This window comes from Acanthochromis polyacanthus, chromosome 14 (genome assembly GCF_021347895.1).
Source record: "Acanthochromis polyacanthus isolate Apoly-LR-REF ecotype Palm Island chromosome 14, KAUST_Apoly_ChrSc, whole genome shotgun sequence".
In the NCBI taxonomy this organism is placed as follows: domain Eukaryota; kingdom Metazoa; phylum Chordata; class Actinopteri; family Pomacentridae; genus Acanthochromis; species Acanthochromis polyacanthus.
Window position 1 is genome coordinate 24,015,212 of NC_067126.1, and position 27,120 is coordinate 24,042,331.

Consider the following 27,120-nt stretch of genomic DNA (forward strand, 5'->3'; position numbering starts at 1 on the left):
TGCTATTTTTACCACTCTGTGTTCAATCTGAGGGCTGCTCCCCAGAGACCTGTTGCCGGCAGCTCTCCCAAAGCCGCGGAATTTAACCCTAGGACAGCTCTCCCCAGATGTGATGGAAAACATCTGGCCAGCTGCTTGACTACAAGGCTCGGATGTCCAGACCCCAATGCTGCTACTCCTAGTCCGAGCCAAACCTCAGTTGATATTACTGATAAACAGGGACCAAAGCCCTTTAATGGAATGCGAGATTTAAGTGTGTGATGTACTGATGACTGATTGGAACTGTAGCCTGCACTTCATGGGTTACAATGGAGAGAACACTGTGCGTCTTTCATTTTTGATTTAGAGTCCGTATTATTCATGTGAAGGTGTGGATGACTGGCAGAAATTGCAAGAAAATGGAACACTGGTTTACAGGATGAAACTGCAAAGATTCACACAGAAGCTCAGATGGCATTTATTTATTTATTTATTTATTTATTACAGATTTTTATTTAATTTAAAAAAAGAAGAGAGATTACTTGTAAATGATACATTGAGTTCTACTGAAACATTTCCATGTTCTGTCTCTTAGCACAGGTTAACATTAGGCACACAAGAATGCAGACATCGTTTCGCAGTTCTAGCCATTGTTCAAATACAAAACAGAGAGAGAGAGTGGCGAGGAAGGCGATACCCTAGCAAAAAGCTGCACTGAAAGCGTGCAGCAGAGGAAGAAAATTACATCAAAACTAGTATTCAGCTCAATCGTTCCCAAAGCCAGGGACAACAACCGATTTCTCCCTGTGTTGCGTGTGACATTAAAAAACAAAACATACAAAGATCACCTTACAAACCAAGATACCCCAGATTGCAAAACATGACTAGACCGAGTTTGGCTGTTATTCTCTCACAGAGTCACCAGAAGTACAAAACCCTCTACCAGTACATCCAAATACATATTATTATAGTCAACATGCCTGAAAATATAGCGCTCTCTCTTCTTTGACACTCAAATTTGGCTTGCGTAAAATATGTGAATACCAAGTTGTTTCTTTTTTTTTTTTAACATGAGTGTACTACAAAAGCAGAAACTGGTCAATTTCTTCAGATACATCAAGAATCTATGGTCATGTGCACTTAAATATTTGGTCTTTCCCCTTGAAAAATACACATTAGGCCAGAGTGGGTCTAGCACTACATTAGCTCAAGCTGCAGTGGCAGAAACAGCTATTTCACAAACAGCAATTAAAACTAGGATACTAAACAACCCTTTGTCCATGTCAGGGCTACAGCCTATCGAGCCTATGTACAGCTTATCGTACAGCAAGGGCAACTGCTATTGGTTCTCACTACTGTTTTGCCGGAAAGAGAATAATAAAGACAAAACATTTTACGTATTGCACAAAAAAAAAATATCACTTTCAAGGGTTCCACTTTGTGCCAGAGAAAGCTTTGAGTCCGGTGAAGACTATGGAACTGATGTGGGTACCTTAGCGTCCTGTGGCTGGATCATCTCCATCCAACCCCACATAGTGATAAGAGGTCTTCTTTAATTCATGCATGGCAATCTATGATATGAATTCAGTTTACAATAACTCCTTGCAGATGGAATAAAGCTTCGAAAAGATTACAAATTGTGCTGTGTAGAGGAAATGGCAATTGATCGCATGTGCAGCGCAATCAAAACCTACAAGAAATTACCACCACCGGTCAATAGGCTCCCTGCTCAATGAGCATATTTGGCATTGATATTATCAATAACTGTAAATGAAAGGGATCAATCACCTGTATGGTTCCGTATGTGGTTTATATTCGTACACTGACACACGACAAGTCAAGGGATCTATTCAATGGCACATAGGTATGGATACAAATGTGGTTTTAAAATAATCTAGCAAATTATATTTGACTTCTCAACTGCCCGCTGTGCTTCTTGTCAGAGAGAAAAATATACATAGAAAATAATACAACATACAATCAAATTCATTTTTAAGTCATCCTCTTTTAGTTACACAGAGGCGAAAGCTAGTGCAGAATTCAAGTCCATCAGAGAACAGAATCTGACAGGCCAAGCCCATAAAGTCCCCAGTTCATCTCTCATTTTAACTCATCGAGCTACTTAAAAGCAGATGAGCGCAGACCAGATGAGACTGAAGCTCGCCGTAAGGTTCTTGCAATGACATTTCTTCTGAACACTAAAATTTACCACACAGGCGGAACAATCATCCTCCACATCACCACTGGCGTGCAGAAGTCACCTGTGCACCAACAAGATTTTAAACCATCTTCAACTCTTTTACTTCAGGCTTACAAAACACCAGTAAAATATTTCACCAAATTTTTGTGGCATGCAACCCGGATCAGGGCTTTCTTTGCCCAAAAAAAAAAAAAAAAAAAAAAAAAAAAAGTGGCACGTGGGTACATCTATAGTGGTGCCATAGCAAATCTGACAAGGAGAGATTGGAGGAAAATTACACAACAGGCTGAATAACTGCACGTTTGGGCTCAGAGTGAGCACTGGTGTGATGGTTGTCGAGTTCAGAGTTTTGGAGTGGGTGGTGGTGTTGTTGTTGTGTTTAGTCACCCCCAGACTGAGCATTCATAAACAGCAGTGGAAGCAGAGAGGAGGCTGCACTACGCCGTCGTGGGTACCGACACCTCCAGCAGGCGGTTGTTCTTGCGCTTGCAGGACACGCCGCTGCCGTTCTTCGGGCCCCCTTGGATGAATTTCACGCACACTTTGTCCTGCTTGAACTGCACCAGAAACCTACAGCGCAGAAAAACATGAACCACGTTACAAAACATCACCCAGGCGGAGGACATCGCTAGAAGACTGAATTGCGCATGATCGTACTCGTCTGAGATGTCGATGTTGAGCTGATCCCTGTCTGCAGTCGTGGCTCCGATGCGGTGAAGTTTAGTGATGATTTCTATCAGGCGCTCACTGCTGAGTAAGAAGTCTCCTTTGACAGCTGAAGCTGAGCCCTAAAGCAAAAAGAATGAGGAATAAATGTATCCATAGGAAATGGTCATTTTTCATATACACTACGTTCAAAAGGTTGGGGTCACCCAGGCAGTTTCATGTTTTCCATGAAAACTCACACTTTTATTCATGTGCTAACATAATTACAAAAGGGTTTTCTAATCATCAATTAGCCTTTCAGCACCATTAGCTAACACAATATAGCATTATAACACAGGAGTGATGGTTGCTGGAAATGAGCCTCTGTACCCTTATGGAGATATTCCATTAAAAAATAAAATAAAAAAATCGGCCATTTCTAGCTAGGATAGTCATTTACCACATTCACAATCTCTAGACTATTTCTGATTCATTTAATATCTCCACTGAAAAAAAGACTGCCTTTCTTTCAAAAATAATGACATTTCTAAGTGACCCCAAATGTTTGAATGGTAGTGTATGTTTTTCTAAGCTAAATGAGAAAATCAATAACACTTTGATGGCTGTAATAAATTTCAAATAAACAAACCAGACTAGAACTGAATAATAATACCACAGAAAATGATCCTCTCACCTCTTTGAGTTTCAGAGCAAAGAAGCCATCACTCTGTGTGCTCACTGACACGCTGGCGACGTCCGGCAGAGGGACGCTGGCCTTCACCTGACCTGTTTTCTGGTCAGCCAGGAGGACACTCTTTTTAGTCAGCAGGAAGATCCGGGCTGTACCCTGCAAACACGAGCAGAGATTGTTCATGTTGTAGCCTTTCTAACATTGTTGAACATGTCAACGCTGTAAATCAAAAGAAAATGCACAGACCAAAGTGGGTTTTTAGATGCATTTTTAAATGTCTCTGAGCTTGTAACTGGAGCAGGGTTAGAATGTAAAACATAATGCACCTGTCCAGAAAAGTCTGCTATCTGCTCGAACAAGAATACCGCCAGTTGTTAAGATGTCAGAAAACAGCAGATAGCTGTGCAGCAAGGTGAATTATACATCAAAACGGCTTAATACCTGTTGTGCTCCACCACGTCTGTGTGGAAGAGTGAAGTCAATCTCCACGCAAGGTCACAGCTTATACGTTGGACTTTTCAGACACCAACTAAATGGATGGTAAATATTGCAGTGTGTGTGATCTTTCTCACCTTTCCATTAGCTCTGTTGATCTTATTGACCACATCAGCCAGCAGAACCTTCTCATCCACAGCGCTGTTGAGCTTCTGATATTTGGGGTTTTTGCTGATCTCCAGGTAGTCTCCTTTGAACGGCTGACTCACACTAAGACAAAAGACTGAGTTAAAGACAATTACAGTACATGGGACACAAGATGTCTGACACTTTAAACTGGTCACGGAGGTAGAGATCGTCTAACCAGTAAAATTTAAATACCTGCTTGGGTAAAGAGCCTTTTTATCCTTGAAGATCTCACTTGCCTCCAGTTTCTCCTCATACACTGCCTTCCTTTCTTCTGTGAATTTTTCTCTGTATTTCTTGCACTAAACACACACAAGACAAGTTCAAATAAGGCATTACTGTCACATGCTAAATATTTAGTGTCATCTATCTAAAAGTGTTTTCTGTCATCTGTGATGCAATGCTTATCTCGTTCTCTGTATAGGACATAACAAATTGACAGGAACTGGCAAAACGTGCGCAGTATTCAGATATACACTTTGACAGCATATTCCAGCTCAAATCATCATCATTTTTTGTTATATTTGGAGAACCATTTTGAAACTCCAGAACACTGTTCTGCTCGGATTAGGCTGTCTACCAGTACTTTTGTTCATGTGGTTCAACTTATCTTACATACTTAAGGTTAAACATCCGTAACATTTTGATTTTATTTTTTGTGACCAACTCTTATTTTGAAAAATATTCAATAGGTTTTGTGGTATTGTGACATGCAACTATGTATACTTGATAAAATATCACTAGTTGACTCCTGGGTCATTCCAGGTGAAATGACCAGATATTCCTTGGGGTGTTGCTGCGCCATTTTCAAATTAGTCCTAAATTTGCATGCCATTAGATAGTCACAAAAGTACTTTCTATGCAAAATTGTAGGCTTGTAGCTCAAATAGTTTGTGAGTTGTGGGGATCTGAAATTTTCAGAATTTGGGCTATAAAAAGCCTCGCCAGGTTTTTTTTTTTTTCATCTTTAAGTGGTTAATTCTCAGCCTCTAACATACAAATTTAAGACTAATTTGAAAATTGTGTGGCAACCACCATCTGGTGAAACCACACGGAATGACCCTCCTACATTGTAACCGTTATCAGTTATTTTGTTCTCAAAGAAGGGACTTTTTACGATCGCTTCAATTTCTTTTCATATTCCAACTCACCCGTAATCAAGGACTCCTCGGTCTACCTGTCCAATATTGCAAATTCTGAATCAGTGACATGATGACAAAGGACAGTGAAAATTCCAGACTTTTATCTTTAATACTTCCTGAGATATTGCCGTTCAAACATAGCCTCTAATTTCAAGATGAAAAAACAAACGTGCTAAAAGTGGGTCGACGGGCACTTTAAGTCGTCCTGGAAATTACTTGATATGTCAATCGAAATTTTCACTTATCCTATTTTGAATATCCTTAGTTTATGATCAAAAACAAAACAAAACAAAAAAACGTTCCTGGCAAATCAGAGATTGCTGAGCAGACGTCCCCTGACAATTTGAGATGGGATGACCCAGTTTAACAGAATTAAATATGACTGATTGGAAAGGACTGGTTATTTGTGACCAACCCTCCAGAGATGGAAGATTCTCCGCAGCTCTTTGTGGACTCCGTCTAGGAAGCGGTAAGGCCTGACAGGCCAGTTCTTGTCTATGGGGGACATGGAGGGCAAAGTGGTCTTCAGGCCCAAGAAGTATTTCTGCATCTGCACACACATGGAAAAATCAGTTACATTCCTCTACATTATAATGAAGCATCATAAATATGCATATTCAGCTCCAACTTACAATTCTCTGGATGGTGAAATCATAGATCTTCTTGCCTGCGTTTGCCCTGAAGAATTTTCTGTACTCTCTGCGGACCTGTTACAGCACAAGAAGAAAATAAACCGTCAATCACTACTTGCGCCCTCTTAGTTTAATGTGTAGCAGGAAAGACGAGGAACACACTGACAGGAAGATGACAGCATCCCACAAACAGCACACTCAAACAACATTTGACATTTGGTTAGTCACAGACAATGACAACTGGAACGCACAAACTCCAATCTGTTGGAATTAATCAGAATTACAACAATTGCTTCAAATTAATTACTGGAAAGGCAATGACGGTTACGACAAACAACCTTCATGCTGACCTTAATTGCACAAATTGCCGTGTAAACAGGTGCAGTGCGCATTGTGAGGCATGAGGCAGTCTATTAACATGATGAAAATGTTGACACTGTACAAATGGCATTGTGTGCGGATATAACACAAAACAATCACCAAAAAACGAGGACACACACCTAAAGAGGAAGCAACAACAAGTAAAACGAACACTGTTGGACACGCACACGGTGCTCGTTTATGGGTTAGTTGAACAGATGTCGATGATGCAGACAGAGAAAGACATTAAAAAAGATCAGATCAGAGAGACAGACAGACAGCCTTTGCAATGTCAGTCAAACAGAGATGCTTTAAATCCTCATCAACAAAATCCCTAAAGGGGGGAAAACCACCTGCTTTTCAACAATCATCTAACCTGTTGCGACAACTGTTTAAATTATGAGGAAGTATAACCTTGAAGATTTTTGTTTTAACCCTTGTCTTGTTTTTGCACACTATTTCCTGCCAAATAAACATTATGCTGAAAACTGTAGATGTGAGGGATCTGGATTATTATTACTGGAGCAGCCACAGCCTGGCTGCATTGTTTGAAATAAAATAAAATTCCATGCATCTCCATTGTACTGGAGTGGCGTTAGAAGTCTCAAAACCTGTGCAACTAAAAACAAAGCTACTCACAGTTAGAAATGACTGGTAATAACTGGAATATGCTTGAGTAGACTGACTAAAGTCAGATCATAGCAATTGTGTTAAATACATAGTATTTTAGCAGCACAGTGACGCAGTGGCAAATGGCCTGTAAGCCCTGCAAGGTCTGCTCTGCAAAAGGCACTTGGAATTAAAATAATAATTGTAAGAAAAGTTAAGTTGGCTGTGACTATTTTAAATAGCACAAATCTGTTTGCACCATGCCCGTGTAGTTCAACCAACATTGGAATTTGTATATTTTCATGGTGATTTTGACCTTTAAAAATATTTGACCTCAAGCCTAACCCTTCACATCGCTGCATACAAGTCGACAAACTATCTGAAATACTGCTAGAATGGAAAAAAAGCACAACAAAAATAGTGGGCGGAGCCCGGCTTCATGAAGACGATAGCAAAGATGGCTGAGGAGGATGATGAGGAGGGTCAGGGGTGGTGAGTAGGTGGCAGACTTGGTGATGGCTGCGCCGTGGGGCTGGTAGGTACCTTGAGTCCCTGCCAGTAGGCCCAAATCACAGCGACAGCATGCTTTCGCCTGGCCTCCTCCTTCAGTCTCCTGAGCTCCCTGCGAGCCTGTTCAGGGGGTGGGCGGGTAGAGAGAGAGCGGGAACAAATGAAGCAAGAGAAGATGAGAGGAAGAAGAGGCAGACACTGTTTTGCCTGAGGTCAGAAACGTCAAATGTTCACACACACACACACTGCACACAAACCCTGTGTGGCCACTAAGAAACTGTTAAAGTACAGCTCTACTGCTCCAGCCTCCAGAAATGAATATGAAACTGTGGATCATATCAACATTTATCAGGGAAACTTCTGTAAGGGAAATAGAGTCGGTGCTCTTCAGCAGAACTTTGAGTGTAACGGGTCAGAGAAGCAAAAGTCACAACTCAGGCGGCAGAAGTCACCTCTAAGGATCCAAACAGTTCCATCTAAAAAAGACAAACAACATTGCTACGCAGATAGAAAACATGCTTTAGCTACACAAGAAGAGGAAGTCATGCAGAGACAGCAGGCAGCATGCAGTGAAGCATAGACCTAAGAGGAAGATGCTGAAAACGAGTCCAAAATAGGACACAGCTGTCCCCAATGCATGTGTGAGACAGTGTCTGCCATTTGAATGAGGCTGCCTGCGCAACCTTGATTCACAAACTAGTACTTACATTTGGAAAAATGATAATTTCACTTAGCAGACAGAGCTGTAAAGACAGGCTTTGCTGAAAATGACCGTTTTGGTCCCATTAGTCAGGCTGCCCTTTTCACCTCGGGAGCCTGCAGTCTGGATGCGACAGGGTGCTTTGTAAACCGTCTTAGCTCATAAATTAAATGTTTAGAATGAGTTGAGCAGTATGATTGATATTTTTAGGCATTTTTTGGGACTGAGCACAGGGAGGAGGGATGGGTGGTTGGGTAGGTGGGTGTCGATGGAGGCGGCAAGTCACGGCAAGTCAACAGGCTTCCCAAATACCTTGGTGCCCTGCCAGCCGGCCCAAATGACCGATACGGCATGTTTATTCCTCGCCTCCTCCTTCAGCTGACGCAGCTCTCTCCGGGCCTAATGAAAACGGTGGCAGTTGTGGAGGCAGTTAATTTCCATGAAAACTTAATTGCCCCAGGAAAAGTACGTGGAGGTGTGAAATGGTATTATGAGGTTACATACATTAATGATTAACAAGAAAAGATGGCACGAAACGGGATATTCTCAACAATGCCGGGTGTTCATGTTTCATAACTCGGGTTTAAAAGGATTAAAGAAATAAAATATGACAACAGTAGGCGATTATGGATTATATATTACATTATTTATAGTGCCATAAAGTGGCTGCCCAATAAGAGGCCTTTGTCTTTGCTCAGAACAAAGTTCACACACAGGGCTACCTGAAACACCATCTATAATAAGTCAGCTTGGTTGAGCCTGGCAGATAATGAGACCTTGAAATACTTGTTAATATTGATTATTAACAACCACCAAGCACGCGTCAAATGATAGCACTGCTAGGTTCAGTAAAAATTGATAAAGTAAAGATATATTTAATGGCTGCAGACTACAAAGTCTCTTCATGGCCTGAGGCTTCACAAAGTAGCAACATTTGCACCATCACATTGACAAACTGTAATTTTATGTGTAATTATAAGAGTTTCCTGGTGTTTGCTGTCAGAATATCAGTATATTAAAACAAGGCCTCTCAGCATGCACCAGAGTAAATAGACAAAACCATCTGTGTGCCAGGCAACGTATGGTTGAAGTAATTATTACATTAAAGATGATGCGGGACACATTTAGAGCACCACATGGAATAGAAACCAAACTGAAGACACTTAGGTTCAAAGGTTGTGAGCCACAGACCTAAATGAGGCTCAATACACCTACCCATAAGGCAATGCAACTATTTAAACAGGTTAGTTCGGAAACTGTCGAGACAATCTGACATATAACAGCTACAAAACAGAAAACAGGGAAAAAAGTAGGGTTCATTAATCAGACCAAAGGCCTGACCAAGGCTCATTCAGCATGGGTGCTACGCTATTAGGCAGTTTCACAGGGAGAATGGGATGGGAGGGGACACGGTGAACAAGGATCGTAAGACAGCTGCGACAGCAACACACTACAGCTGGGTGGAAATACCTTGGTTCCCTGCCAGTATGCCCAAATTACTGTCACAGCATGTTTATTCCGCGCTTCTTGTTTTAGACGTCTCAGCTCCATCCGTGCCTGGTGGGATGCGGTGGGTGTTAGGTAAGACAGGTTGAAGTTGCGAGGAGAAAAGAATCGAGAAAGGAAAGTTGAAAGGAACAGGGGGGGGAAAAAAGAAAAAGATAGTGGGAGTTATGTGATCAGCAAAAGAAGCAGGATTAAAGGAAGAACAGCAGCAATAATATCAAGGATGGCTTTGTTAAAGAACAGAACTTTCACAACACTGTGGTGCCATTAGGCAGGAACGCGGCACACAACGGAAAAAAAAATGAAGTGTTTATAGCAATACTGTGAAGTGTTCAAGAGTAGGCATTTTTAGAATTAATGAAAACAGCCGTGCTGATGCTCCATCAAGGTAAATGCTTCACGCTTTGATATCACTCTGAACTTTAATCCATCAGTACCTGGGTGCCGTGCCAGAAGGCTGCGATGGTGGTCACTGCCTCCTTACATCTCTTCTGGTATTTCAGCTCTCTCAGGAGTTTGCGTGCCTGGTGGGAACAAGAAAACATTATAATTTTGCTTTGCTTATAATTTCCACATGGCTCCTTCTACAGTTTATTCTAAACAGAGTGAAATCACAGAAAACTGCACACCTGCCACCCTCTGGCGTAAGACTGCATCACAGTGGTGGCGCTCTTGATCTTCTGGTACTTCTTTTGTTGCTGTGGGATGGAAAAGGGAAATATTTGCTTAACAAGCCTAGATGTATCAGAGCAAATATGTCTGTTTTGCTTTGTGTTTTGAGTACGATTAATCAAAGAGCCTCACCGCAAATCGGCGGTACCACGCTGCTACCACTATCTGGCTCTTTTTCAGCAGCAGGAACTGGGTGCGGCACTTCCAGCCTCGGTAGATCTTCTGAATGAGTGAGGCTAGGTCTTGCAGGCATTGCCTCCTCCTCTCCTCTAAGAAGAAAAGCTATAGACGGAGAAGAAAATGAAGTGAACAAGACAACAAGATGGCACCCTGACATACAGTGTAACATCAAGTTAAAAGTTGGCTGCTACCAACATCAAATATTTTTTTGAAAGGTAAAATGTCTTTTTAAATCTCATCAATAAGATCACAGGGAACACTTGAGGAAAAGGTTAACCTCGCACGAAATCAATAACAATATAGATTTTTTTTAAAAACATTTCAGCAAATAGTGATTCCGTGATAACAAGAGCAATGTCCATTCTATCTGTAAGAGAAAAAACAACCCTTGGGCGTACAGCTAGACAATAGAAATCAATTGTGTGAATTAACTTATCTTTATCAAGGATGTGACAGCTACATTTACTGTCCCACTATGAGCAATTTGTTCATGTTTGGGCAGAAGGTTTTGGATCTTTTGATATCACTTGTATAGATGCATAAATGAAGAGTTTTTTTTTTTTTTTTGCATTCGTTATCCCACCTAGTATACATCAAGACCTTCCCCATTAACTCCTGTTCTAGTTAAGCCATGTCTTTCTATATTTTCTGATAACAATTTCTCAGACACTGGTAACAATAAAACTGGAGGTTTGGCCAAACTGATGAACAACCAAAAGAAATATTTTCTGAAAACCTGGATCAGAACCTCCTCTACTGGACTCCATGTGACTCTAGCAGATATGTGAAGGAGATAAGTTGATCAGATAGAAAAAGCAATTATAGAAGCATAAATTCTCCCAGTGTGAGATCATGTTATTCCAAGCTCTGTTTGGTCTTTTGCTGGTGGGGGGAGAAAGTACATTCAAACGCTGCAGGCTTGAACACTTGAAGAGGCTGCAAGCGCAGACTAAAGAAGCTCATTTCCCATGTTATATGGGATAGCTAAGTGAAACCATGTGTTTTCAGAGTGGTGGTTGCATGCTAATTGCTGAAGTGGGGGCTCCGAGTGCAGCCCACCCTGCTTTACAAACATCTTACTGTGAGAAAACAAGGCTGCTGAGCACATTGGATTCAGTCTTTAGACTAAAGCGCAGCTTGATTGACTGGAATATCCAGCAGATGTCAAAACCAGTTGGGGGGGGGGGGGGGGGGGGAGAGAATCAGATTTAAAGGTTATAGGGCTTTTTCTTTTTCCAAATGTATATATCTTACCGTTCTTGGGTTCCTGATGAAGATCTTGGAGCGGCCGTAAGAAAACTCCTCTGCTGGAACCTGGAGGTCGGCCATCAGCACCTCCACTCCTTCCCTGTGGGAAGCCAGAAGATTCAGAAGGGTCATCCAAAGCACGCTTGACACTGCATGCAGCTACAGAACACATAAGCACGGCTATATAGAAGCAGTGAGTGGATTTGGACAGGAGAGAACGGCATTGATGATGCAGAGTTTGACAAAGAGACAAAGAACGATGAGAGCGACAAAGAGAAAAATGTAGGGGAGAGCAAGGCTAAAACCATATGAATCCCTCAGGGATGGCTGAAAAACAATATACTAGTGTGTGGTAGAGCAGATGGGAATCAGTGATTTTACCAACACAGTGGAATGAAACGTGCAAGCTGACTGGCTGATATACAATGGAGGAGACAAAGATGAAATGTCTCAACATGTTGAGGTTCAGAGAGGAGACAGTTCCTTTCTGCTTAACAATGAACCAGTATGTGACAAGACGACAGATTGTTACTCAGAGGGCATTAATGGGATCTTTATGTGCTGTACAAATACTTCACACTCTATTGTGTAAAATATGGAAAAATAAAGCTGGATACAAGTGACAAAGTGAACAAACACCAATATAAAAATAACCTTTTCAAAAGTAACAAGGTAACAAAGCCGCCTTGTCCCAACAGTACATTTACCTCAGACTATGATTTACGTCTTCATAAACATACATAGGCTGCTGTGTAAGCTGTTGTCAAGTACAACTAATCGTTCCCCTCATTTGGACCTTATTTATCCACTGAAAGTCATCTGAAGCCCTTTTTCCAGGAATAACTTACTTCATATTCACACAGCGACACACAGCCACACCTGGGAACTGACCATTTCAGCTACAGCCGATTAGCGCCGGTCACACACACTCCACTGGGAATACTCTGAAATTCAGTGCCTCAGCGAAAGACACCTGGGAGCGTTTCTCGGTTTCACATTTTCTCACCAAAAACCTTGGAGGGATTTGTTTTGGCAAGCGTCCGGTGAGAAGACCCCCACTTCTCCCCCGATGAACTGACCCCTTAATGTCCCCGCTTCAAGACAAACAACATTTACCTGGCAGGCCCATTCCAGTGCGGCCAGGTCTTTTTGCAGAGCATTTTGTAGCGTTCGAGGCAGGGCTCATAGGCCTGGCGGAAAGCATAGCCTGCTCTCCTCACACGAACGTTCTCCATCAGGCCCAGGTAGCGCACTTGATGGCAGACCAGAGAGTCGGTGAAGATGTGGGACGCCTTCTTGTCATTGGGCTTGATACACCTAGGAAGAAAGAAGATCGGACTCTCAAATCAGGGTCACACTGACATTTACAGGTTATAGGTATTATGTTAAATATCAGAGACATAATCCAAGACTGATGGCATATTTTTCAGACACAAGTGTCATATGTACATCATGCAGTCAAAATGAATGAAAATCATACTTAATAGTGGAAATTACAGTAGGTTGAATCACTTTGGACCAGTTTCCATGTAAGCCATTTGTGTGGGTCCAAATTTAGAGCACAATTATCCAAACACAACATACTAAGGATGTTTTGGCCTTCAAGAGCAAGAACAAGTGAGATATGCTGATAAGCATTTTCCATACAATTAATGAGACCAAATTTTACCGGATGTAATTTGGGTTCTTGGTTTGTAGGTTCCTCATCAGTGTGCCCACTGATGTTTTGAACTGGGATCCAGCAGTCGGTGGTCTCTTCAGGTTGACTTTGGCTGGGTTTCCTTCAGGGAACAGCTGTTTGATGAGGCTGTGGTTGGCCTTGTACATGGCCTGTGACAGGTCCCGGTATAACAGGTCGTTGTTCTTGTCAACAAAGCTCTCGACGCGGTAAAGCACCTTGAAAGAAAGTGGACAATCAGCAAATACTAAAATGTATTTTGCTTTTATTAATCAGATGAAGAAGCACAATAAACAAAATGTTAACTCTTTTCTTTCTTAGTCATTTCAGTTTTTATAGAATTAGCAAACTGAATGTCTGCTAAGGATATTGATTATTCTATCAAATGCATCCTTTTCTGCATTTAGCAACAAAAATGCTACATTTTTGTCCTCATTCTTCTGAATACAGTCTCCAGTACCTTCCCGGCATAGTGCTGGATTCGGAAACAATTGTGTGGCAGGCTGTGGTCAGTGAGGAACTTAGAGTTCTTGCTCAGGCGACTCTCAAAGTGTTGGTGTTCAGCACAGATGGTGTTCAGTTTGTCCAAGAAGGTCTCATCCGTCACTGTCCCAGGCCTCAGGCACTCCTCATCCAGCATGGCCAAGATGCCATTTTGATTCTGGCGTAACAAAACACAAACATTGGTAGAGGGTAAAACTAAAAAAAACAGTAAATAATGGAATGTAATATTTTTGATAGATTTATGGGCTGCAAAACACTATTTTGAAAGAAGCTAGAAAAGCCTCTTCAGCTGGGTCAAACACCTGGAATAATCTTTCCTAGACTCAAAGTATTTGGTCGAGCACAATGTCAGACTTAAAATGTGCCGAATTGGTTTGTATGGTCTGCAGAGACTGGGGCGACGGACTTACATTCTCAATAAGGTCACAGATGACTGCGTTGTTGAAATATTCAATGTTGGTCCACTCGATGCCCTGTAACAAAATACATGAAGGTCAAACAGGCACAGCTCCTTTTCTACATTTTGGCAGAGCTAAAGACATTTTTGCTTCTGCAGACAGACCGTCACAGAATTGAGTGGCTGATGAAATGACACTCTTAAATCCACCCGAGTTCCAACACAATACTGAGGATCTGGTCAAGTACTTGACCTGCTGGCTCTACAGTAGATATCTACAGACAGCTCTGCACAGTTTATCAGCTAGAACTAGCATATACTGCATGTAGCATAGCACGGCACCAGATACAGTGGGACTACTTTCTAACCTTATACACACAATTATTCCACTAGGGGTTGCATAACAACATTTATCAGACTACGCTTTAATCATTAAACTTTGTTGCTGCTGTAAATCGGAACAATGCCCTCTCTTTACTTTTTGCTGACTTGTTACATTACAACAACAAGTCAGACTTTGCAGGAACAATGAAGAAGAATCACTGGTTAAGGCCAGTTCATGGTTTTTGCATGACTGAGTGGATAAGATCCATACTGCAACAGGCACACTTTGGCCTGCAAAACACATGGTTGTATTGCTTCTCTCAAGGGTCAGCTGCGTCTTTGCACTTTTATAGGACATTGCACTTTGTTATCGATTGGACTGCAGCACCATGTCAATGCGATCATTAGTGAGGTGTGCTGACGAAAGTAGGCAGACATAGCACAGGATTCCTTGAGAATTTAGAGCTTCCCATTGTGTTTAGGCACCAAAGCATGTCAAATCAAAGCGCGACTGCTTCAATTACAAGTCCTTTAATGATAAATAACAAAAGGTGTGATTAATGAAGAATCTCCATGTACGGTCTCTCCTCATAAAAAGCATTTGCTTAAAGCACAATCTGCCTTCCTGGTGCATGTTCAGTCGGCTTGCAGTGCAGACAATTCACATGGTCACAAATTTTAGCCTTGCACGCAGCCGCCCACATCGGGTTTCTGCGCGGAACCTTGCAGGTTTGGGTGGATGACTAAGTTTACGTCAGGTGTGCCCTTGCAGCTGTGCAGACGAGGAAATAATTTAGTCTTTAGCCTCCAGTGGTGCCGGCCTTTGAAAATCCCCTGTCATTCAAACATGTATAGACAGCCACTTAGGTTTTAGTCAGGCTCTGCGGTACAAGAACTAAACAGAAAACAAAAGATACACACAAATTATGCATCTGTAAGCGTAAAGTAAAATTTTAAATTGATACATGCTGAGGTTATATGATGTCTAGACACACACTATGGTACTTGAAAACAACAAATGGGGTTGGCACCTTTAAAGTGCATTTCTTATTTTCAGCTTTTCATCATGAAGTCGAGCGCAGTTCTCACAGCTATTATTCAAATGATTCAATCAATCTAAATGCTGGCACATCCTTCTTTATATCCAAAATTGCCTTTGCTGCTTTGATGTTATGTCCTAAAGGCTCCTCTCCCCTTCTCTGCCTCCATGTGATCACTCAGAGCCTTATTGCTGGAGAGGTAAAGAGAACCACTTTCCATCTTGTCCCCTCAAAAAGGCAACTGGCTCCTGAAAACCCCATTTTGCTGCCATCAGCTTCACAGCTACTAATGGAGTGGGAATGTAGGTTGATGTAAGCGATGTGACAAGAAATTTTGAGGGGGAGGATGCACGTGGGAGGTGTGGTCTCAACTGACGGGCGACTGGCCACATTCCTCATTGGTAGTCCTCCCTTCTTTCTCCAGAGCTGTGGTATTTTCCCATGCAGTACACTGGATAGAAGCCAGGGCTGGGCTATCATTGGTGGTGCTGTTAGTAGGGAAGGGGTGTGGGGGTCACCGCTGCTGCACTCATACATAGAGCTCTGAAAACAAACAGAGCTTAAAGGCCCACAACGGGGAGTGTTTACTCTCGGCGGAGTAAGGGATCATTTCCGTCCCTGAGAGTCCACAGAGGGGGGTGATGGAGACGGCATAAATGGAGAGTGTACTTGATGACAGTACGGAAGACATAAATGATATAGAAACGTGTTTGGCTCAAGGGCAAGAAGCCAGATTTATGTGGAATTGCAGAAGAGGTTAAACAGATGAATGACATAATCATGCTGGGTTAATGCTGTACGGGGTGCCGCCATAATGAACTGTCAACACAACAAACTGAGTGATGACATGTTGAGTGATGTACAGACGTGGACAAAATTGTTGGTACCCCTCAGTTAAAGAAGGAAAACCCACAATTCTCACTGAAATCACTTGAAACTCACAAAAGTAACAATAAATAAAAATTTATTGAAAATTAAATAATCAAAAACAGCCATCACTTTTGAATTGTTGATTGACATAATTATTTAAAAAAAACAAACTAATGAAACAGGGCTGGACAAAAATGATGGTACCTCTATAAAAGATTGAAAACTATTTGACCAGAGTGACATGATTAACTCAGGTGTGTCATTTAATTGACATCACAGGTGTTTACAAACTCATAATCAGTCAGTCTGCCTATTTAAAGGGAGACAAGTAGTCACCCTGCTGTTTGGTGAAAAGGTGTGTACCACACTGAACATGGACAACAGAAAGCGAAGGAGAGAATTGTCCCAGGACATCCGAAAAAAAATTATAGACAAACATCTTAAAGGTAAAGGCTATAAGACCATCTCTAAACAGCTTGAAGTTCCTGTGACAACAGTGGCTCATATTATTCAGAAGTTCAAGACCCACGGGACAGTAGCCAACCTCCCTGGACGTGGCCGCAAGAGGAAAATTGATGACAAATTGAAGAGACGGATAGTTCGAATTGTATCCAAAGAGCCCAGAGCAACCTCCAAAGAAATTAAAGGTGAACTCCAAGGCCAAGGTACATCAGTGTCAGATCGCACCATTCGTCGTTGTTTGAGCCAAAGTGGACTTCATGGGAGACGACCAAGGAGGACACCACTGCTGAAAAAAAAACTCATAAAAAAGCGAGACTGGAATTTGCAAAAATGCATGTTGACAAGCCACAAAGCTTCTGGGAGAATGTCCTTTGGACAGATGAGACCAAACTGGAGCTTTTTGGTAAGGCACATCAACTCTATGTTCATAGACTCAAAAACCAAGCATACGAAGAAAAGAACACTGTCCCTACGGTGAAACATGGAGGAGGCTCAGTAATGTTTTGGGGCTGCTTTGCTGCATCTGGCACAGGGTGTCTTGAAAGTGTGCAAGGTACGATGAAATCTGAAGACTATCAAGGCATTCTGGAGAGAAATATGCTGCCTAGTGTCAGAAAGCTTGGTCTCAGTCGCAGGTCATGGGTCTTCCAACAGGACAACCATCCAAAACACACAGCCAAAAACACCCAAGAATGGCTGAGAGAAAAGCGTTGGACTATTCTAAAGTGGCCTTCTATGAGCCCAGATCTGAATCCCATTGAACATATGTGGAAGGAGCTGAAACATGTCATTTGGAGAAGACACCCATCAAACCTGAGACAACTGGAGCTGTTTGCTCATGAGGAGTGGGCCAAAATACCTGTTGACAGCTGCAGAACGCTCATTGACAAATACAGAAATCGTTTAATTGCAGTGATTGCCTCAAAAGGTTGTGCCACAAAATATTAAGTTATGGGTACCATCATTTTTGTCCAGCCCTATTTCATTAGTTTGTTTTTTTTAAATAATTATGTTAATCAACAATTCAAAAGTGATGGCTGATTTTGATTATTTAATTTTCAATAAATTTTTATTTATTGTTACTTTTGTGAGTTTCAAGTGATTTCAGTGAGAATTGTGGGTTTTTCCTTCTTTAACTGAGGGGTACCAACAATTTTGTCCACGTGTGTAGATGTACAGTTGCAGGTGAAAGAGCGCTACCAGAGTTACAGGCTGGACTAATTCATCCAAAAGTTCACTATCTGGACTAACTGCCACGACTGGATACAGGTATAAAGTGTGTTGGACGGTGCAAATTTACCTCTCGGACATACTCCTCCTGCTCCTCACGCAGGGTCAGCTCGATGAAGATCTGCTGCAGCTTCTCGTTGCAGTAGTTGATGATGAACTGCTCAAAGCTGTTGTCCTGTGAGATGAGCAGCAGGAGGGGGAAAAAAAAAAAAAAAATCATACAATTAGCTCCAAGTAACGTTAACGTGTTCTCGATCCTAAAGGTGGGGGAAAACAAGTTGGTCTGCCTGAAGGGTTGGCGTTACTGTCTGCCGGATGGATATATTTGATTTGAAAAGGGTCAGTGTAGAGGCTCGAAATATCTGGAAACTTCTGAAAATTTTTAAGTATCTAACCTTGCTTTTTATTTGTTTTCACTGTGCTCCAAGAACCAAAAATAATGAAATGTGAGATGCATGGCAAAGGTCATTTTAAACTCCTCTCGTTCTTTGCTATATTTTCGATATTTTGCAGTGGTGTATTCAACATTCATCTCCACTAAACACTTCATTTTTATGCTACAAATTCTAAGCTCACAAAAATGTAGGAAATGGTTATTTTTCACGTACATTCCAACAGATTTGTCTGTTCAACTCATTCAAAACAAACTTCTAAAGACTTTAATAATGAAGCATGGCTACATCAATTTGCATTGATGAGAGCTTATGCTTATAGATGTAATGACACAGGTTCAAGGATCTGAAAAATACATTCACAATGATGGTGCATACATATTCAGAATCTGAAAACTCAAATCTGACCTTTCAAACTGATCAGGCATTAGTCTGCCAATACCTCTCCTGGCCAATAAACGCTTGGTCTGATCAAACGGCACACACTGCTCTCTTTATTTTTGTGCTGTCAGGACAGGCTTAAACTTTTATAAGGCTGTAAATCTGATGTAATACTAGCAATAATTAGCTTGAACAAAGTAGAACATGCACAAATTCGCTGCCTCATCACTTTGACGACCTTCACTGAATAAATGTTTTCTTAACCTGGGCAGTAAACAAGTGATACCAGTGAATTTTGATGATGTACCATATGGTGATAATCCCCTATCAGGGAAAGTTGCTGTAAGTTGTCATAGACTTCACTAAACATTGATAGAGTGTTAACTGTTCGGCCTTAACCCCTTCCCGCATCCCTAAATTATCAATTATCGTCGATTATGACCATAGAGGGGTGAGTCATGCTTACCGGCAGATGGCCTTATTGCACACCGTGTTAGGTAACATTTAATTGCTCAAGACACGACTGTGGTTAGAGTTTTAAAAGCATGTTTAGCCTAAGAGGTCAGGATGAAGGACACAGCAGGGTTTCTTAGTGACCAGGAAATGGAACACACAGCTACAGGAAAATCACTTCTTTTAATAATCCATTTCCTTTTACTGAGAAACCAAATGGTCATCTTCACCCCTAGACACACACACGAACACACACAGCAGCGGCAAACTGATGCACGTCTATTCCCAAGTGGCAGCAGACACCAGCTGAAGTATGTCAGAGAAACCGAAAACCTTCTTAGCCTCAACTTTGATGTTTTATGACGAGGGGTTAATAGCAGCTTGAGGAAGTAACCATCTTCAAACTCCATTTGAAGTTAATGGTCTCATTTCTCAGAGGTGTTGATTCACTTCTCCCGAGGCAGGGGAAAGTCCTTGCATTGAACATTATGTTTTATTGTATTACAAGTTTATAATCAACCAGGAGAAGAAAGTACAGTGCCTGGGGCGATACTTCACAGGGAGCACTACTCCTAAATATTTAAGAGATTGCTGAAAAAAAAAAAAAAAAAAAAAAATCTGTATTGTACCATATTATTATGTCAGGAATGAAGTTGCCATGTATATGCCTTTTGGAAAAAAAAAAAAAAGCTGTATATTACAGAAACAACTAAAAACATCAGCTTATTCTGAATCTGGTAAAGGAACGGCTTTACATTTTGGGTAATACATCTAGATGAACAGACCGATACCACTCCTACATGTGTCTGCACAGCACTGGAATAAGAAGGCCCTCGTGTATCCTGACTGCTAGTTATGGTCAGCTTTCATTACAGGTCTTTTCTCGGATGATGGTGGCCTTGTTGATGCTTCACTGTTATTTTACTGGATTGAGAAAATTAAAGTTTATGCTATAATAAGTTGATGTTATACTTTAACCGTATTAAATAGGGCTCTGGGTTGTTAAAAAAATATACATATAGAAACTTTCTTTAGTGATAACATAAGAGTGCCATGGAGGATTATTCATTAATTTCAATAAAAAGTAAAAAAATACTTTTTTTTTTTTTTTTTTTTAACGTGAGTTTAAAAGTTGGACTTTTGAGGAAATGCTTTTGTACTCAGCCCATGAATTCAAAATGATTGGACAATAATCCAATAATAACAATAATAAAAGTAAATAAAAATATATAATTTCTGTCTGTGTTACTAAAATGCTACTCTTAGGCATAAGTAACAGTTTTGTAATTATGGTTATATTTTCCCAGTAGTGGGGGAGCATGCCAATTTCTGGATTTACATTTTGTGATCATGAGTTGTAATCATGACTTAATTATCCTCCAAGTTTGCTCACTTAAACATCCGACTTGTGCACATATTATATTTTTAATCAACATATTGATATATTTCAAAAGAAAATCGGCTTTGTTTTTTTAAAGAGGACGCTTTATGAGCATGAAGCTACAGCTGCTGCAGGTGACTCACAGCTTAGCTTACAAACGGGAAACAAATTTTTCAAGAAAGAAAGAATGCTAGCCTGGCTCCGTCCCTGCAAACTAATTAACACATTATCTCGTTTGTTTAATCGACACACAGGATGTAAAATGGACACCTGTCGTTTTACAGCGTTCCATTACAGGCCGGACTACTTCCTGGCAGGGTGCACAGACTCCCTTGTGCCTCCAGAAAATTACTGCTACCAGCTGAGAAGCAGTCATTTTGTTGGTCTGGGACAGAGCCAGGTGAGTTAACTCTCCTCACCCCTTGTTCCTACTCTGTATGCAGAGCAGTGGCTGTTGGTGTTCAAACATGGGAGCGATATCAATCTTCTCATCTGTGTAGGAAAATGAACGCATGCATGTCCCAAAATAGTCAACCATTTCCTTAAACTAATAGCTTTATCATTTCGCGGTTTAAAATAACAAAACAAGATATTTGAATACAGCAGCAATGCACCGAGCTGTCAGTTTATTCAGAACACCTAGATAAAATGATGCAGTCTTGTCCCCTTCCAAAAACACTATTTAGTCTTCACTCACCGATATGAATCAGGTAGACCAAATGCTGTCTGAACATTACGCAGCGTCCTTCATACATGTTGGATGTATTGCAGGCTCGTTGTATAAGAGTGCATTCTTTTCATCTAGGTGTACTGACTAAACTGGAACCTGAGTGCGTGGCTAGATTCAAATCGTGCAAAGGCTTCTTGAGCATCCTTTCAGCTGCGTGGCTCCGCTGCACACTGGGCGCCCCGAATCGTCTTTAATGAGGAGCTGAATTAAGCCAACGAGAGTTTAGATCACAGCATGCACACTGGCACAGCAAACGGGCCGGTGCAGGTGTTACTTACTCCATCCTGGTGAACCCAGACACAACACAACGGTCAGAGGAGGAGAGGAAGGACTTGAGAGTGAGTGAGGATGAACAAGCAGCGGTATGAAAAAAAAGACATGAACATGTGGGGGTGGTGGGGGACTGAAGGCATCAAGCAACAGGGCATGGATGGAACATTTTATGCCGTTTACTTCCACAGTGCACTAAGACGCCAACTCACATGTGTTTGCATGCAGGCGCTTATTCAAATGCAAATTGTTGCCCCTATAGCCGTAGCTATGTAGCTAACATAATGGACTGTATAACCCATTACTTGCTCTGCTACGTAATGTTGCAGATGTATCAGAGACCACCTAATGTGCAACACGTTTGACAGTGTTTCCACAACACGTAGCCAACGCTGAGGACACTGAGCTGTGCATTGCCGTTTTGGCTATTTTTCTACGTGAAATGTGTGAAATGCTGATTTTGGTGTTGAAAAATCATTCCCCCCCCCCCCCCCGAGAGCAATGACGCTGAACTAATCTGATGTCAGTGTGATCTATCAGGCCTCAGTTCTTGCTGATAAGCTCCACACAGGTAGCAAAACATGCACGCAAACAGCCCGGGGTGAGATTATTTTCTATGTAATAAAATGTGTGGGTGGTCTGATTTTGTCCTTGTCGGAATATAAAGAGCTGGTTTGATCTGCTGCTTCTCTCTTACCTCAAATATCTCGAAGCCATAGATGTCCAGCACACCCATGACCTTGTGGCGCGTTTTAGCTTGAGCCTGCAGGGAGACGGTACTGTCAGTGTAAGGAATACAGAATGACAGCGGGGGACTGTCAGGTTAACTTGGTGAAATCAAAACTGAAAAACCAAGCAAAACAACCAAAGGCTTACTTTTATGCTTTCATTGATCCTTGTCACTAGCCAGGTAAACAGGCGACTGTAGAGATTTTTGGCAAGAGCATCTCGGGCATAGTAGGCCTGTGGATAAACACGTTATCATTGTAATGCATTCATTACATTCCTACAGATGCAAAACATCCTTAAAAAAGAATTTTAAAAAAGCAGATACTTCAGTTTCAAGAAGAAAAGCGCCCTTATCAATTTATGAAAATTGCAGATAAAAAGACTAAAAGAAAAACCATCAACACAGTCAAATACAAGCTGTGACTCTTTTAAAGTCAGGTTAATTCTCTGAATCGTTTCCTCCTCTGCCTTTGGCCTCGTGTTTGCAGCGTCCATGTTATATGAACAGCCAGAGCTGAACTCACTAACCTCTAAAATATGACCTACATTTGAATTTCCAGGAGGAATACTGCTCATCTATAATGGAGAGATTTTCTTGTAGCATTGACATGGATCAGAGTCGGCAGCCGGCAGAGCGAGTCAAGGGGAAGAAATGGCCCTTTATCATTTTATGCACTGTGACTGTGTGTGTGGGGCTGCGTTAACATTAACACAAGTAGGACAGAAATGAGTGGCGCAAGTCAGACTTTGCAGCTTCGTCTCTGACCTGTGCCACATTCAGGGTAGTGGAGACTTTCTCCATCTTAGCCTCCACTGTCCGATAGCTGAACGCCCTCTCCAGCACTGATTGTTCGATCCCCAGAAGCTCGCACATCTCCTTCAAGTCTACAAAGCAGAGAAGAGAAACATTTACAAAAAAAAAGAGAAATACATCTGCAAGAACTTTGCCTTGTCATCGGTGTTATTTAATGTTTTATTATGCAGCAAAACATGAAACTGGGACACCACAAGTAGAATCATCAGACCTTGATTCAGGCATGAACCTTATTAAGCCTCATTATTTACTTTATACAATACAGTAATCGAATTGGTGGAAATTGAGGACAGAGGAATGTAGTTTTGTAACATAAAAGCACAAGACTCAGATCTCAGCCCCATGTTGCAGTTGGATTCATTTTAAAGCATGATTTTGTCAGGAAACGTGTCAGTGAGACGGATTGTGTGACTGTCAGGGAGGAAAGTATGTAAATTAAATATTTGCCTAAAGAGAACAGCTGCGACAGTGATAAAAACACACGGGTGTTGTCACGCAAATCATAAAACACAAATATTTGGTGAGCAGGAACACAGCGGAGAGGAAAGCTGCCAACAGGGGGGGCAGTGGCTTTGGATAAGGCCAGCCAGGTCAAAAAGCTTGTATTTAAGAGTATTCACAATAAATCATCTGGTAAAGCAATTAGAATGAAGTAATGAAGATATTACTCAGCCGGTATGAAGATTACATAAACATTACTAAACACATGGGGAGCTCAGTTGATCACAACTACTTCATGCTGCAGAATCGTTCAAGCAAAGGTGCAAAAACTCGCCGTTTTTGTCTTTGATGCGACTCTCATCTGTGCCGTTGCTGCGCGACTCCGGCTTGAACTCGATGTTGCCGAGCTTCAGCACGGCCGCCACAAGCTCCAGCACCGACTGCACCTCGTCCTCCATGAAGCCCACGATCTGCATGGCGTTCTGTAAGAATGAACCCGAAAAAAACCACAAGGCGATAATCAACTAATGTTGTTGAAGCTTAATGGCAAACACAGAAACAGCTGCATGTGTCATGTGAAAGTGTTTGGTTGCAAAAACACCGGCGCTATGAGACCAAGACATCAATTTTGCAGCCTAGTGCCATCATAGTAATGATCATGCAAACAAAGTTAAACACATTCATTACGAATGTCTTCTGTGAGCATAGATTGTCATACACATCACCATTCAAACATGTATTTGTGTATGCTGGCACAGACAATTGAGTAAAACAAAAAGGTTAAACAAGGCATTGTTGTACCAGTAAATAAGCTGAAACAACCAAATCAGCAGGTCCTTTAAGCCTTTTATTTTGCTCCTCTTTGCTTACAGGGTAAACAAAGAAGAGCATGCTTCACTACCAAAGCACTGCAAATTAACCATTTGAATATTTAAATGCATGTAACTGAATCCCAGTCCATTACACTCAGTCAAAAAAAAAAAAAAACTTCCTGATCATAGCTCACACAACAGGGCAATAAAAGAATGCATGAATTTATATTTAAGGGAGAACTGTGAACACACAATAAAACTTTAAATGTTGAAAGTGCTGCCATCTTTAAGTGCAACAGAGGATGCCATGTGGTGGGACTCATTGTTCAGAGGGAATGTCCTCTTGTGTTTCCGCTGGTGAAACGCAGCTGTACGAGGGAATAGTGAAAAAGCTCAGTGTGTGAGGTGACGAGAGGCAGGATGTGAAATGCAGGAGGAAACGAGTACGGTAGACTGTGACAGGACACACTGCCACAGGCTGCACAGTAGCTGAAAACGGAAAACAATGCAGTGCAGCAGAGGCCCTCTAATAGACACAACATCCTAAGAAGAAGTGGCACAGGCAAAGACAAAACATGACATGTATGCACACAATCGTAATGAAACTAAAGGAAGCAGCTGCCTTCACTGTGCCGTTGCACGCTGAACTATTGCTGACATTTTGTTAAGTGAACGCACACGTGGAGGTTTCTGTGTTTAATCAATACAAACCTCGCAGTTCAGGTTTCGGAGTGGTTCAGATCAAAGTTCACCTCGTTTTGTAACACGTGAGAGGGAAACTGATGTGGACTGCTTTCACAAGGGGAAAGAATGACTTACACACTTTTTTACTTTGCCCTGTCTAGGAGATAAGGACAATTCAAACTGCCGATACCCTCTGAGCTGGATTCATATTGACGCAACAAAAATAACATCAGGGTCACACAAGCCTGCTTTAGTTTAGGAAAAGTTTTATAGAAGGGAGATTATCTCCTTCATTGACTCCAGAAGTCATGAAAATATGAACTGGGCTTAAGGTTACTCACTCGGACTGTCCTGAAGTTGGCAGCATCATCCAGCCCATTGACCACGGCAGAGTCCAGGCTCAGGTAGTTGTACTTGCTGAAGTCCCGGTCCAACTTAAGCTTCTCTGTAATACACAAACCACATGAATGATATTCAAACAGGAGATTTGATAAACACATTAAGATCTTATTCCCATTAAACACAAGTTAAAAAACCCAAACTCTTATGTAATGATGGCTACAAGCTAAAGTATTCACTTCCTGAAAAAAATAAATGCTCTTGATGGTTCACATTTGTCAAACCTACAGGGTCATGCCATCCCAAAAACAACTTCCCCGCAGTGTACGCACACACACACAGTTACTGCTGTGAACATTATTCTCAAAGATCACATTGCCCACTTAAAAGCCCCACTATCAAGTAGCAAAGAAATCTATTTTTCTTGTGGGTGCATGTGTCAGATTTCATTAGTGGTTGCATTAACTACATCTAAACCAAGCCCCTCTGAACTGTGCGCTTTAGAGTCAATGACCATTATATTGTTATCCTGTGTGTAGGACATAAAACAATGCCCTCTGTCCACAGAAAAGCAAATAGAGGGAACAGGTTTCATTGCCAATCTTTGTTCTCCGTCGTGTTTGTTAGGCAGGAAGATTGAGTCATTAATGTATAAGCCATGTGTTTGGGCAGCTGCAATGCTGCTGGAAAACGATTTTTATAAGATTTTAGCATAAGGAATGACACACTGGTGACTCCAGATTACAGTTAAAGGACTTCTCCAGATAAAATCAAGTATATATTTTTTTACCTTGTTAACATGTCCATATGATGTATTTATAGGCAAGAAGACATATTATGAGCTAAATAAGCAGTCAGCACCATGGCTGAGCATTTCAGTTTTGAGAATGCAGTGTACTGTTGACAGTCTTAGAAACATGGATTCAAACTTCCACGGTGTCATATGAAACCAATCCTGTCACCCTGCGGGGTAGGGCTTTCCATGTCATTATTTGACTTGTCGTTGTATAGTTCTACAGTGTTCGAACATAGTTGTAGGTTAGTGAGTGTTCGCGTTCTACATCTGAATGGTTTTAAGGTAGGAAGGGACTATTTTCAATGAATAGACCGACTTCAGAATCATTCTATTTCATCATACATGCTCCATTTTAGAGGTCTCATTAAAAAAATGCCCAAAATAAATTGATGACTAACTAGATTCTGCAAATAGCTAAAACTTTTGCGCTCCTCAGCACAATTAGGAAGTTGGTGACTCGTCTTCAACCAACAGTCACATGACAAAAACTCAGGGACCTTTTGGCTAAACTGGGCTGAACTGCAGGCTTTGTGTCCACAAAGTAGATATGACAATTAGGAGGAAATGACTTTAAAATATGAGTGGTAAGATATCTACAACACACAGAGTCACTATTTGTTAAATATTAATTATTATTAACTATCGATAGCACTGATCTGCAGCTGGTAAATGTTGTACATGTAGATTCCAGGTTTATT

At 41.4% G+C, this 27,120-nt stretch overlaps 1 protein-coding gene across 3 annotated transcripts in view; it reads right to left on the reverse strand.

The window, feature by feature from the left end:
* Positions 1 to 451: 451 nt before the first annotated feature.
* myo1b (myosin IB) overlaps positions 452 to 27,120 on the reverse strand; it is a 67,867-nt gene continuing 41,198 nt past the window's right edge. Inside the window, exons 9-32 of one of the 3 annotated variants that reach the window (XM_022216422.2) lie at positions 25,629 to 25,732; positions 24,126 to 24,273; positions 23,303 to 23,421; positions 22,684 to 22,770; positions 22,505 to 22,570; positions 18,271 to 18,375; positions 14,288 to 14,350; positions 13,834 to 14,034; positions 13,365 to 13,591; positions 12,812 to 13,012; positions 11,702 to 11,795; positions 10,400 to 10,549; positions 10,225 to 10,293; positions 10,033 to 10,119; positions 9,560 to 9,646; positions 8,402 to 8,488; positions 7,423 to 7,509; positions 5,911 to 5,985; positions 5,694 to 5,828; positions 4,332 to 4,438; positions 4,088 to 4,220; positions 3,519 to 3,671; positions 2,837 to 2,967; positions 452 to 2,749 (exon numbers count right to left, since the gene is read on the reverse strand). In XM_022216422.2, the coding sequence (XP_022072114.1) occupies positions 2,617 to 2,749; positions 2,837 to 2,967; positions 3,519 to 3,671; positions 4,088 to 4,220; positions 4,332 to 4,438; positions 5,694 to 5,828; positions 5,911 to 5,985; positions 7,423 to 7,509; positions 8,402 to 8,488; positions 9,560 to 9,646; positions 10,033 to 10,119; positions 10,225 to 10,293; positions 10,400 to 10,549; positions 11,702 to 11,795; positions 12,812 to 13,012; positions 13,365 to 13,591; positions 13,834 to 14,034; positions 14,288 to 14,350; positions 18,271 to 18,375; positions 22,505 to 22,570; positions 22,684 to 22,770; positions 23,303 to 23,421; positions 24,126 to 24,273; positions 25,629 to 25,732 (2,849 nt within the window). In that variant the 3' untranslated portion in view covers positions 452 to 2,616. The remainder of the gene's footprint in view (positions 2,750 to 2,836; positions 2,968 to 3,518; positions 3,672 to 4,087; positions 4,221 to 4,331; positions 4,439 to 5,693; positions 5,829 to 5,910; positions 5,986 to 7,422; positions 7,510 to 8,401; positions 8,489 to 9,559; positions 9,647 to 10,032; positions 10,120 to 10,224; positions 10,294 to 10,399; positions 10,550 to 11,701; positions 11,796 to 12,811; positions 13,013 to 13,364; positions 13,592 to 13,833; positions 14,035 to 14,287; positions 14,351 to 18,270; positions 18,376 to 22,504; positions 22,571 to 22,683; positions 22,771 to 23,302; positions 23,422 to 24,125; positions 24,274 to 25,628; positions 25,733 to 27,120) is intronic. The other 2 variants (XM_051958595.1, XM_022216424.2) reach the window with 2 other exon arrangements.